Source organism: Kogia breviceps, chromosome X (genome assembly GCF_026419965.1).
Source record: "Kogia breviceps isolate mKogBre1 chromosome X, mKogBre1 haplotype 1, whole genome shotgun sequence".
NCBI classification, from domain to species: domain Eukaryota; kingdom Metazoa; phylum Chordata; class Mammalia; order Artiodactyla; family Physeteridae; genus Kogia; species Kogia breviceps.
In genome coordinates this window covers 96,127,704-96,141,835 of record NC_081330.1, presented here as the reverse complement: position 1 = coordinate 96,141,835, position 14,132 = coordinate 96,127,704, and the positions used below count along the sequence as shown (strand labels likewise).

The 14,132-nt window shown below is 43.5% G+C and overlaps 1 protein-coding gene across 2 annotated transcripts in view; it reads right to left on the bottom strand.

Moving 5' to 3' along the window:
* The window catches only part of NDP (norrin cystine knot growth factor NDP), a 277,419-nt gene extending 273,217 nt beyond the window's left edge, over positions 1-4,202 (bottom strand). Inside the window, exons 1-2 of one of the 2 annotated variants that reach the window (XM_067023733.1) lie at positions 4,034-4,202; positions 1,260-1,391 (exon numbers count right to left, since the gene is read on the bottom strand). Coding sequence is in view for 1 of the 2 variants with exons in the window: in XM_067023736.1 (XP_066879837.1) it covers positions 1,260-1,294 (35 nt within the window). In the remaining variant the exon portion in view is untranslated. The remainder of the gene's footprint in view (positions 1-1,259; positions 1,392-4,033) is intronic. The other variant, XM_067023736.1, reaches the window with a different exon arrangement.
* Between the last annotated feature and the right edge of the window lie 9,930 nt (positions 4,203-14,132).

Below are 14,132 nucleotides of genomic sequence, written 5' to 3'. Positions count from 1 at the left end.
CATTTCTGATGGAAATTCGCTTTCCCCTCCACTGCTTTCCATTAGTCCATGGCCTGAGCAATTGTCTCTGCTCTTTACCCTGTCTCCATTTATTTTCCAAGAGGCCATGAACATGTGTACTGCTATGAACAATAACAAAGAACTATAAATTCTTATTGATCCCAGAAGCTCGGGAATTCTAAACAATAAAAATATGTCCTCTGACTGCTGCTCTCAAAAGAATATTTTGGAGGCACAGAAGAGCTTTGTTAAAGTAACAAATGAGCTTTGGGGACACTCTGGGCCTAATGGAGGGCTCGGGTCACCAGGTATTGATGCAACAGGCAACTTCAGACACAAAGTTAGAAAGACCGCCCTGCCACCCTCTCCTGGGCTCACGTCTTCATTTCTCAGCCACATCTTGACTGTATCAAGCTGAGTTTCCTATATAGCTTTCAGCCACTATTGTTTTTAGGAGCCAGCATTCTCAGCCTAAAGAGAAAGTCCCCTTTGTCCTCCATCTGTGATTTAATTTACATTCTCCTGAACGCTCCATTCACTTTGTTTTCAGGCTAAGAAGTCTCACAATTGTACCAGACCCTGAATTTGAATTTCCCTGTGTTTCTGCTGTTTGGAAATTTGCCTAGGTCAGTCACTGGACAGTCCTAGAATTCAGCTTAACCTTAGAGAAAACCTTTATTGTTCATGATTACTTATAATACTTCTAACCTCTGTCATATATTTTCCCCTTGATTTCTACATTTTTGTGTCTTTCAAAATACATACGTGTGTGAGCATACATACACACAGAGGCATACATAGCACCTTTCCTCCGATAACTGCCAAAGTTTCCACTATCTTTTCCAACTGGATCGCATTCCTAAGGAGATGTCCCTCCTAGGTTCCTCAGATTTCAGAGGGGTGCTCTTAGCTGCACTGTTTTCAGCCTTTCTCATTCAGATGCAGCCTTCCTGGCATTCCCCGGATCCTTCAATGCCCTGCATGATTCACAAGACAATGTGCCCAACTGACTTACTATGCCTTTGCCACTCCGTTCTCCCCTAGGAACTTCTTTTATATGCAAATGCATAAAATTTACTAGAAATGGGCAAAACTTGACTACAAAGTAATACGAATGTAAAGAAATACCAATTCCTAGCAAAAAAAAAAAAAAAGTATGTAGGAAATTAATGAAGAAACACTAAGGAAGAAATTGTTTTTTCTGTTCTTTGGACAATCTTGAGGAGAAAACAGATTACTGCTGGCAGAATATGGCTTACCTGAATGTATTATAATCCACCATCTTCGTGTGCATGCAAATCAGCAGCTGTAAACACTTGCTTGAGCTCTCTGGACTTTGATTCTTCTTGTTTTATCTTTTGTAGGGCAAGTTCAATGTTGCTCATAGGAAACTGGAAAGGAGAAAAGAAAGGTATTTAAGATAGGGAGCCCAATCTTCCTGGTGGCCAGCAGAGAGACTTCATACTGTGAACCTTGACTTAGCTGGCTATGTCTTTCCATAGAGACCAACACAGAGAAGACATGACCAGATTTCTTCAGCTATGGCTCTAGGACAACGAGTGACATTAGCACAGGGCCAGATCTGAGAGAAATGCACTTAAGGGACAGCGGGCCACAGAAATCAGAAAAGAACCACTACTCCGACCTCAGCCTCCTCCCTTTAACCCCTGGACATTGACCCAACATGTTGGGAGACCCTAATGGAGAGCATGGGGATTCAAAATTGAATAAATGGACCCCCATCTTCCCCAGATCCTTAGAGTGTGCCCCCAGAACTGTCAGCCACCAGGTGATACACGCACTGCAGTCCCCTTTTACTCACTCTCCAGGCAGCCCCCAGTTCCTGTCTCCTACACTGTGATTTGGCTTCTGACTCTGTAAGAATACTTCTTATTCAATCCACTAAAGCATAAGCTTGTAAATAACTACAGCTAAGAGCTAGAAAAGGAGAAGACTGAATACAAAAAGAAAAACATTGATGGTAACTTAGAATAATGTTCATCTCTGCCCCTGGGAAGGGGGAGGCATTCCCTCCCTTTTTTGCATTTCCTATTTCCTATAATCTGTTTCCATGATAGGATCTATTAGCTCTTTTGAAAAGACTCCTCAGACTGATATTAATCTTACTCTGCTTAGAATGTCTTTGTTAAGGGTAGTTTTAAGATAATGCAGTTTTCACTTGGGATGCTGATACTAGATAATGTCCTACCCTGCTTTTATCTTTCTGAACGGAGAAAAGCTCTTTATGTCTCATATATATATGAGATATATATGTGTGTGTGTGTGTGTGTGTGTGTATTCATGCTATATATTTTTTTATATTAAAGTACAGGTTTGCACTGTGTTTGAAAATGGAGCTCTAGTTACAATAGCTATTGTAAATTGTACATCGACTGAGCTTGCTATGGGCCACATAGAGCTAAGCACTTAAAACATTTTCGCATCCAATCTTCATGGTAACTCTCCGAAATAGACACTGTTGGTACTCCCATTTTAAAGATGTGGAAAACAAAGCTCAGGGAAGATACACGTCTAAGGCCCCTCAGCTTTTAAGGAGTCAGGTTTCCTAGCCAAGCCTGCTGGTCTCCAGGAATCTAACTGCCCTATTATTGAGCCTCTCACCTGACTTCAGTGCTTTTGAAGAGCTACTGGCTCATGGTGTCACGCTAACCCAAGTTCCTCACGCTGCAAATGAAGAGACAGTGTGGCAGCCCCAGAGGGTGCTGCCCAGGCCTGCCCTCAAGAGGGACCACGCAGAGAAGAGCACTGTTAGTGGACAACCCCCCGCTGCCGCACCTTCGTGATCACTGCAGCGCTGCAGCTTTCAGACACCCCACGGAGGCCGTACTCCCCCCAGACTCTTACCATCCAGTGACTGAGCAGGAAAGAGGCACCAGAGCTGGGCCATTCCTGCCTGACATGGGATTTCTCTGATAGCTAGTGTTTGCTCCAGGGCTCCCCACTGGCCTGGTGCAGACTTTCTCAGAGCTACGCTGTGTCTGAGGCTCTTCCCATCCCATCCTCCTTCCTTCCCTCTCCTTTCTCAGGGATCAGACCTACATCCCAGTCTCCCCACCTACTCCTGTTCCCTCCCCCTTTATCCTTCATACACACTTCCCCCAAGACATCTCTCACATGTCTAAGTCTGTCTTGGTACCTGCTTCTCAGAGGACCCAAACTGATCCGGGTGACGTGCTATACACAGTGAGACTGACCTTAGCAACTTACCCTGAGCATTTTACATATAAATGAAACAGAATTGGTACTATATCTATGTAAGTGGCACATAAATATTACTGTTTTCAGGCAGACTTTTAAAATACATTATTTCTAGATAGATTCTTCCATAGTAGGCAATGGTTCTGAAATATACGTGTTTGCACACCAGACTAGTCCACACTTAAAAATCAGGATTTTGTCAACATGTTATTTTTACTGAACGGCACCGCCATAAGGGAACTTTTAGTAATAGTACCCACATGCCATACTATTTCAAACGAAAAAAACTCTTGGCACTCACTGTTGCCAATTTGTCCTTGGATTCCCATTTAGGCCTCAGGTGGCTCCTGTTATTGGGAAGCTGCAAACCCAGCAACTATCAGGTTCCCTTGGGGTTTCTGTTTGTTTAGGTCTTGGCCTTCTCTGCAGGCCTGTGCCAATTAACTGGGACAGCACAGTGTGTGGCACCAGATTGTCTTCCTTTCCGATCGTTGCTGAATTTCTTTCTGAAAACATTGTTAGTGTCAGCAGAAAACCCAGGAAACTTGATTCAACCTTGGGCCTGCCTCCTGCCTGTGCCTGGCATCCATGATGCTGGGCAGTGGAAAACCCAGCACATAAACAGAGGAGACCAGACCCTGGCCTCTGTGACGGGACCTGTGGCCAAGTCGTGCAGATCCATTATTCATGCCCACATGTGTGAAAGCACAATGTAAAACTGGTGGCAAGATGAAGAAGAAAAGGCCTGGAGTAAGAAAAACATAGACTGCAGAGTGCTGAGAGGTGAGTCAAGAATTACACCAAGTGAGCTTACCTTATCTGAATTCCTCTCCATGTAGTTTAAGGTCTACACATCGGCACTGACCAAAAGAAATAGGTAGCCATTCACGTTCACTTTGGCTCCAACATACAGCTCCTCAGCCTTGATATATTCTGAGAGTTTACTTTTAAAGACTTCTGCTCCAGGCTTCTTAACACGAATTCTTTTAAAGAACATCTCACCGGTATACCCTACAGAAAAAGAGGAAAAAAGTTAATGAGTAGGTCTTGTTCTTAAAAGAACCATACAGGGTTTCCCTGGTGGCGCAATGGTTAACAATCCGCCTGCCAATGCAGGGGACACGGGTTCCAGCCCTGGTCCAGGAGGATCCCACATGCCGCAGAGCAACTAAGCCCGTGCGCCACAGCTACTGAGCCTGCGCTCTAGAGCCCGCGAGCCACAACGACTGAGCCCATGTGCCACAACTCCTGAAGCCCGCACGCCTAGAGCCTGTGCTCTGCAACAAGAGAAGCCACGGCAGTGAGAAGCCTGTGCATCACAACAAAGAGTAGCCCCTGCTTGCTGCAACCAGAGAAAAGCCCACGTGCAGCAAGGAAGACCCAAAGCAGCCAAAAATCAAATAAATTAAATTAATTTTTAAAAAAGAACAGTACAACTTGCCTTTAGAGTTACTTCATGCTCAAACACAGACCATACAACTTAGCTGTGAACTTGTGAACTCACACTGCGTATAGTACTTAAGGGAAGAATGAGGCAGTGGGTGAAGAAATGAGACTTCCTAGATGAGTGTGTAAAGAAGAAAAGTGGCATGGCATTCCAGCCTTTTCTTTTCTCGCTCCCCTCCCTTCCCAGTCCAAACACTTAAACAAACACTTAGCGAGGACTTGCTATATGCCCAGCAGCATCCTGGAAACTGGGACATCAGGAACATCTTTAGAGCCTGCCTGAACAGCACCAGGTAGAAGATTTCTCACCTGAGCTTATCTTCACCTATTTGTCCTTGTACTTCTGCTGACATACAGATGAAACGTAAGATGCGCCATTTCCGGAAAGGAGTTTACTTAATTGTTTGAAGATAACTATGCGAGTCCCCTGAACTCTTTTTTTCTACAGGCAAAATATCTTTGCTTCTTTTAGCGATGCCTCATTTTTCTTACTTTCCAGAATTCTCACCATTTCCTCTGCTCTTTTCTGGGCATTATTTGGTTTTTGAGCTCTTGGAAAGCAGTGAGCAGAGTTACCTTCTAACTGAAAATGAACTGAAATCTTCAAACCTGTGAATACAACCTGAGACCGGATGAGCTTCGGGGATCAGCTTCATCACACTCCTACCACTTGCAGAAACCAGGGGTGGTGGAAAGACATAGGCTTTGTAGCCAAACAGAGCTGGAGTCCATCCTGGCTCTGTTACTTGCTTGCTGGATGATCTTTAGGAGTCATTTAACCTCTCTGAATTCTCATTGGTAAATGGGAATAATATTTGTGGGGGGTCATGAAAATGTACTTCTCAGATTGCCTGCTGTGGGGAACAAAGTTGACAGAAGGCTCCAACTGCTATGTTCTGAAATCTATCCCCAGATTTGTGCCGAGGTCATGCTTCCCAGAGGCTGCTGCCAACACATGACTGAGCAAGGCAGGGATACTAAGGCAGGCCCATTCCTGCAAGATGGGAGCTCCCCTGACTGGTAACTCTGGCCCCAGGACTCCCAGTCAGCCTTGGAAAAACTTTCTTAGCTTTTCACTGCAGTCTAAGACCTTCCCCTTTTTCCCTTTCCTCTGTCCTTCACAGGAGTCAGACATGCACTGCAGTCTGATGGCTCTCCTGGCTTCTTCTGGCTCCTGCCACATTTTCCCTCACCAGCATTTCCCCTAATAAATCGCTTGTACATTTAATCTCATCTTGGGGTTTGCCTCTTGGAGGACCTGGACTAACACAAAACGTAACCTCATAAAGGTCTTCTAAGTATAATAGTAGGTACTCAATCAGGACTGCTATTATTACCAGCAAGCTTGTAGTTGACTGCCATCACCCTTTCTGTTTTATGAATGCTGCAATTGGTTTGGCCATATCGTCCCATTCTAGATGTATAGAGTTGATTTTTTGACCTTCAAGAGCATGACTTTATATTCATCCCTATTTGAGTTCATATTTTAAGATTTGACTCATTATTCAAATCACCGTGGACCCTGACTTAAGTTATACAAATTATTCATTATTCACTGGTGTGCTGAGTGGCTCATACCAGCTCGTAAGAGCTGGTTGTTAAATTTTCAAGGGATTTTGCAGGTCAGTTGTTAAAACTGTTGGTTGCTTGAAATTGGCCATGGTTTGGGTATTTGCATCATGGAAATTGACAAACAGTACAAAATAGAGCTTTTAAAATTTTTTCAGAGAGCTGGTTAACCAGCACACCACTGATTATTCTTCTCAAAGGTGTGTCTTTGGCACAGATAAAAATGTTGAACATGTTTGGACAAAGAAGAGAGCCCTACAGTTCCGTAATTTGGTAAGTCAAAATCAGTGGCTCTCCTCAGCAATGGCCACCCTATCAGTCTACTGCAGAGAGGCACTCCGTGGGCCCTGCAGCTGGAGCCTTGGCAACAGCCTCAACAGCCAGAGGGAACTAGACTCTGAAGATTAAATTTGTTAATCTGGGATTCTTGTCCTAGAGCTAGACAAAAATTTCATACGTGGTACTATCAAGAATACAGATTTCTCCTTGTCTTGCTAGCTGTGCATGGAACTGGTGGTAGCCAGACCATGATTTTGAAGCCGCTGGATTCCACAGAGGTGCCTCAGAGGCCACAGAGGAAGTAGGGAGAGTGTCTAAAAGGAGATGTCCCAAGTCCCCCAGTCCTGAGCCAACCAAAACTGTTCCTCTTTTATCATTATATATGTCTGTGTTCGCATTTAAGAGATCTTTGTAAAATGAACTTTAGTGGTTAAAAAAAAAAATGAAAGCCACTCTGTTAGATCATGTAGGCTATAAAAATCAGACCACAGTCCCTTTCAACATGAAGAGACAGTTAATTATACTGAGGAAACTGCTATGAGAGGTATGTCTCTTACCTGAATTCCTCTCCACAGGTTCAAACACTGAAATTGTGTCATCACTGAGAAAATATGAAACAACAAACGTCGTTTCCACATCAGCACATTTGTGTGTGATTAGTTTTGCAAAAAACCAGTGTGTATTGCTTAATGTTGCTGTAGCTAAATGGAAGAAAAATGAGGGTTATAGCATTATACAAGTAATCTTCCACATATTATTCGTGTAAAAAAACCTGCAAAAGGTATGCTGTGTCTTTTTATTGAAGTTTAATTGACATATAACATTATATTAGCTTCAGGTGTATAACACAATGATCTGATATTTGTATATATTGTGAGATGATCACCACAATAAGTCTAGTTAACATCCATCACCACACTTAGTTACAAAAATTTTGTGTGTGTCATGATAGCTTTTAAGATCTATTCTCTCGGCAACTTTGAAATACGTACTATAGTATTATTAACTGCAGTCATCATGCTATACGTTACATCCCTGTGACTTATTTATTTTATAACTGGAAGTTTGTACCTTTGACCACCTTCACCCATTTCACCCACCTCCCATCCCCCAGGTGCGCTATGGTTTTAAGATAGTAGCATAAACTCTCAGAGGTTGAAAAAGTTCAACCATCTTCTTATTAAGGCTCTAAATCTATATGCAGAGGCATTTTCTCAGTTTATTAAAATATCTCTTATTCTTTCAATGTCCAGGGTAACACATTGGGAAAATGTACCCAAAACAGATGTCATAAACACACTGCTCAAATCATCTGCATTACATGGTTGTTCCCTACTCACGAGGCTGGTCAACAGTCACAATCATGTCAGCAAGAAGCACAGCACCTGGGCCTCACTGCCTGAGCGGGCCAGAGGCTGCACTCTGCTAGTGCCTAAAGCCACCTCCCCATTTCACCGCCCACTTTCTCATGCCCATTCCTTATTCTTTCTCCAAACCCCACATTGTCTCCTCACTGAGTCACTCTCCCAGTTCGCCAGCAGCCCCCTAACTCCCTTCAAGGGAAAATTTACCTTTTCCCTTTCAAATGCTATATTAAACATGATAGACCTGCCTTTCGTAACACTTATCACCCATATCATAAGTCGCCATTACTTACAGGTCTGTTTTCTGAAGGCAAGGACTGCATCTTATTAATCATTGTCTAAGACAACATTTTTTACATTCTAAGTGCTCAAATGTTTGTAGAAAGTTTTTATCAGATCCGTATAGATTGGAATTTGCACTTAGAATTCTGTGCATGAATAGTCTAGAAGAATGAAGATGGGATCAAATTCTAGAACCAAAAGTTCCCAAAATTGATTACCTGGTCTTGGAAGAAATTAATTTATGGTCTGTCAGCAGAAGCATGTCTGTGGATATCAGCTAGTGAAAGGTGGGCTTCATGACAAATACTGAACCCTTTGGGAGGTCTCTGATAATCAAAATCATTACCCCAAGGAGGCACAGAGTAAAATAAACCATGTACTTCATCCCTTCCCTGTCACAACTCTAAGCAGAGAGGTCCTCACCTTCAGTCTCATATGCTGAAATTCATTCTTTCCTTGTGATCACACTCATTTAAAAACAAACAAACAAGAAAACTTATTTGTGATTTGCAGAGGCAGAAGGTGCTTTTCTCTGCTCCTTTCTTTGATTATCCAAGGAAGGAGGGCTGAAAAAGCATGGCGCCATGATTCACAGCTTGAGGCCTCACGTGAGATGGGAAGTGTAGCAATCTGGAAGGCTACCCCCAGGGCAGCCCTGGCAAAACAGCCAGATCTCCATAGCTCTTTTCTTAGTCCCTAGTTTCCCAGGCTTCAGGCAGACCTCATACAGCATAGGGGAGGAGGGCAGCTATACCTTCTCAACCATCTTCTCTGGTGCATAATTGAATTTAAAAGTAACAAACAGATTTGGTAATCCCCTCTCATGAAAGACCCATACTTTTCCAGATGCCTGAAATATCATTCAAACAACTGAATGAGGTCTAACGTCAGGCCAAATGAATACAACTGCAAATTTAGCTTCTTAGAACTTACATAAATGTTAAGTATGGATTTTTCATGTTTAATATGCCCTTTTTTTTTTTAACCTAATTCTAGTGTTCTGGACAGCTTATCAATCAGGAATATAATCTACTCCAACAAAATCTTTAGACCAGTCATTCACAAACTTTGTCATGGATGAAAGTCACCTGGGAGCTTGTTAAATATACAGAATCCAGGGTCCTACCCCCAGAGGTATGGATTCAGTAGTTAGCTTGCAGCTCCAGAAACCTGCATTTTCAATAAGCTCCCCAGGAGATTCTGATAAAGTCATCCCCAGAGCACACTTTGAAAAACACTTGCAAGTAGCTTCAGATATTTCCTTGGCTAATATGCTAGTTATCACTCTTTGTATCACAATATGCCCAGCACTCAAAAAATTGGAGCATTTTCCCTGCTTCTGATCATACCACCTATACTGCTCAATCTGGCTTCCTGGGCCATTGATAGTCAGGTTCAAATACCTACACATACAGCTATTTGTCACGACTGCCAATAATACACTCTCTACTCAAGTCACACAAGCCACTTCACTTAGTGCCCCACACTGTGCTTGTTACTACTTCCAGGCCTTTGCTTGGTGTCATCCCCTCTCCCAGGGTACACCCTCATCCTGTCCTATGCCTGTCCAGAGTCCTGTCCCTCCACTTGGGCCCCAATCAGTAGAGCTCTCTTTGACCATGGCTGCCCACCCAGCTGACCACCTATTCACGCCTCCTGCACCGACCATTATGCATGGCACCCAATTTAGCACTGTATAGACTTGTATTCTTGACTGGTTTTTTAAAATGTGTTTATTGAATACAACTGTCTCAAAACAAATGATAAATTCCTAGGTCCAGCAGCCATGTCTTAACTTTTTCTACACACAGCCCAGAGTTATCTATAATTTTTTGCAGTATGCGGGCCTCTCACTGTTGTGGCCTCTCCCGTTGTGGAGCACAGGCTCCGGACGCGCAGGCTCAGCGGCCATGGCTCACGGGCCCAGTCGCTCCGCGGCACGTGGGATCTTCCCGGACTGGGGCACGAACGCGTGTCCCCTGCATCGGCAGGCGGACTCTCAACCACTGCGCCACCAGGGAAGCCCCGTCCCATTCTCTCTTAAATCCACTTCCATTAGGTTAGCTCTACCTAAACTACCCTTGTCAAGGTCAACAATGATCTATCTCCACAATGCCAATTCCAATGGTTCAGTTTTGTGTCTAACTTGACCAATCAGCAGCAGCTGGTACAAATGATCACTCCTTCTTCCATGACATTCTTGCTTCCCTTGGCTTCCAGGATCCTGTATTTTCTCTTGGTTTTGCTCCTACCTCCTTGCTTGTTCCTTTTCAGTATCCCTTGCTCATTCCTCCTCTTTTCCTCAATCTCTTAATTTGGGGTGTCCCGGGGATAACAAGGAAGAACTTGGTCATCCACTTCTCTGTGTATATTCACTCCTTTGGTGATCTCGTCTAGTCTCAGGCTTTAAATACTACCTACATGCTGATGATTTCCAAAGTTCTATCTCTATCTCAGACCTCTCTCCCGGAACCTCAGACTCGTATATCCAACGGCCAACTTAACATCTCTACTTGATATCTGACATTTCAAACTTCACTTGTTCCAAAACTGGACTTCTGCTCTTGCCGCAAACATACTCTAACTATAGTCTTTCCCATCTTACTACATGGCAACTCCATCTTTCTAGTTGGAGAAATCTTGGGAGTCATCTGTATCTCCTCTCTTCTTTCACACCTCATATCCGATCTGCCAGGAAATCCTATTGGCACAACCTTCAAAATATTTCCAGAATCTGCTATATCTCATCATTTTCATGGTACTCACCCTCATGGAGCCATCATAACTTTTCTCTTGAACTACTGCAGTAGCCTCTTAACTGGTCTTTGCTTTCACCATTGCCCTTCTACAGTCTTCGCTCAACACTGCATCTGCAGTCATTCTTTTTTTTTTTTTTTTTTTTGCGGTATGCAGGCCTCTCACTGTTCTGGCCTCTCCCGCTGCGGAGCACAGGCTCCGGACGCGCAGGCTCATCGGCCATGGCTCACGGGCTCAGCCGCTCCACGGCACGTGGGATCTTCCCGGACCGGGGCACGAACCCATGTCCCCTGCATCGGCAGGCGGACTCTCAACCACTGCGCCACCAGGGAAGCCCTGCAGTCATTCTTTTAATATGTAAATCAGATCAAGTCACTCTTCTGCTCAAATCTCCCAATGAGTCCCCTTATCACTTGAAGTCAAAAGAATGCTGACAATGGTCTGCAAGGCCCTATGTTATTTGATCGCCCATAACTTCTCTTAATCTGTCTACTCTGCCCATTACTCATCTGTTCTATCCTTGTCAGCCTCCTGCCTGTTCCTTGTGCATCCCAAGCCTGCTCCTTGCTCAGGGTCTTTACACTGACTGTTCCTTCTGCCTGGAGCATGTTTCCTTCCCCTCAGTAAAGTCCATCCAGACCACACCGCTTAAAACTGAAACCAGGGGTGCTCTTCAGGCCCACATTCCAAGTCCCCTTTATTCTTTTCATAGTTACCTTCTTTATTTTTTCCATGGCACTTTAATACATACCTTCTATATACTACAGAATGTACTTATGTATTACCTTTATTGTTTATTATCTGCCTCCCCAGCTAGAATGTAAGTTCTATGAGGGCCGGGCTTTGTATCTGTTTTGTTCACTGATGTGTCCCAAGATCAGTGCTTGGCACATAGTGGGTACTCAGTAAATATTTGCTGACTGAGAAAATGAATGGCTCACCCAGGGCTACATACCTGCTGAGAACCTTAAAGATAGCTATAGCTATAGACTATGGTTAGAAGAGACATGAAGGCTTATTATTATTGATGGGGGAAACTTGTTGCAAGAGGAAAAAAAAATGACTGATGGAGACAACAGATGGACAATATCTGAAACAAGTCAGAGATTAAGATTAAACCGTGAAGTTTTAGATGCTATATGATTATGAATAGCACAAGTCTGGGATAATAGCCTTCCTGGTGGGAAGTCATCCGTCCCTTCTATCCATCATTAAGAACTAAAAGGGTGAATGTTCATTCTATTTACTCACTTATTCATCATTCGTCCTCTTCCAGACAAAGTATCTATTGAACCCCAAGTACACAGCCAACACTGTTCTAACTCTAAGAGAAGCAATAAAGCCAGTCCCTGCCCTCAAGGAGCGCTTGGTCTCTATATAAACAAGTAATTGCCACACACTGTGATAAGTACAGATTCTGGGGCAAGAAAGGTGAACTCCTGGAGTCAGACTTCCCTGTGTTCAAGTCCTACTTCAACTAAAAATTAGCCGTATGAGCTTGGGCAAATCGTATAGCCACTCTGAGCCTCAATTTCCTCATGTGAAGAATGGGTACAATAATATTACCGACTTTATGAGGTTGTTTTGAGGATTAAATGAGATCAAGTATTGTAGTTAGCATACCATAACCATAAACTGCTTTTTATTAGTGATATTATTATCGTTAGAGGTATGATCAGCCGAGTATTGTGAGCACACAGAGAAGAAAGTACCTAACTCAGCCAGGCGCAGTGAGAAAGATATTCTTCTGGTTTTCCCAAGTCAGACTAGACAATCTGCCCAGCAGGTCACCACAGTAAATTTTTACCCAGACAATAAAGGTCTTCATTGCATCAAAAACCTCATATGCTTTAACTTGAAATTATCTCCTCCAATGACTCACAGTAGATCACCATTAACCTCATACAACAATAAGCAGCCAGTACATTTTTAATAGCAATATATATAATCAATATGTGTCATGTACTATTGCATGTCTCAATTCACGGTTTATTTATTCGCATTAAGAAACTGTTCTTTGTATGCTTTGTGAGATCATCTTCCTTAGGTTCTCACGGTTTTAAAACCTTGGGTTATTCAAACTCATGTATAAGTCTCCAGCTGAATGTGCCAGTTTCTATGGAAACAAGGTCACTGTGTGGGAGGAGCTTGAGGGGAGTGTATTCCTGGCACAGAACAAGCAGTGGACAGAAAGAAAAGAAATTAGACCCATTCGTGCCTGTACCACCATCCTCCGGCCACAACAGCATGACAAGAACGTGGAATGCTGTCTACAGTCAGTGCTCTGTGGGCAAGTTGATGTGGTGCAGACAGAAAGAGAGACTAAGGCAACTACCCACAAGGAACTCTTTTCACCCTGGATTCCAGAAGTAACACACTGGATCGTGTTTCATCCTGTTTACTTATAAGAAAAATTCCCTCTCCTTTTACAATAGGGACATTCTTTCTGCCCACCTCCTTTGGTGGCTGCCCTTCAAAACAGCAGTGAGTGAAAAGTATCCATCAAGAGTCCTGCCCTCGAACTTCACTGTAAACACTGCTACCTATAAGGGAGCATGGAGTATGAGTTGGTGTCCCTCTTATATGATCGAAATCAGTGGTCCTCAAACCCTGGTGCCCGTCACCAGAACCCCCTGGAAGTCTTGTTAAAACAAAGTGCCAGGCCCCATGCACAGAGACTGGGCCTCAATAGGTCTGGGGTGAAGCACGGGAATTTGTATTTCTTACCAGTATGGAGGCCACACCTTGAGTAGCATCAACTCTGAAACTTCAAAACAAAACTCCCAAGTCCTTACAAATAAAAGATTATTTCTTAAAAGACAAAGGACATCGTGTCAGGGCAAAGGCAGCCTTTTAGACATTCTACACAATTCGTAACATAGTTTCACCATGTTTACAGTTAGAGCAAAACTATTCTCTCCACCTCAAAATATTCTACAACGGTATCTGATGCCATTAAATTTCATCAAATTCAGGGTGCTGTCTTGTGCTTTGCCTTCTACCGCTCTTACTCCGTGTTCCCTTTATCATTTTTCTCCACAGGTTCTCCTGATCCACTATTTCCCTCGTGCCGGGACTTTGGTGGTTAGCCCGCATCCTATACAAGCATCTGCAACATTTTCCCACCACTCTTCCCCCCTGACTTCTTTCTCCAGGGCCTCCATTCTCTGAAGAAGCAAAAAGTAGCCATGGGCAGTGCTCACAGCTATACACATG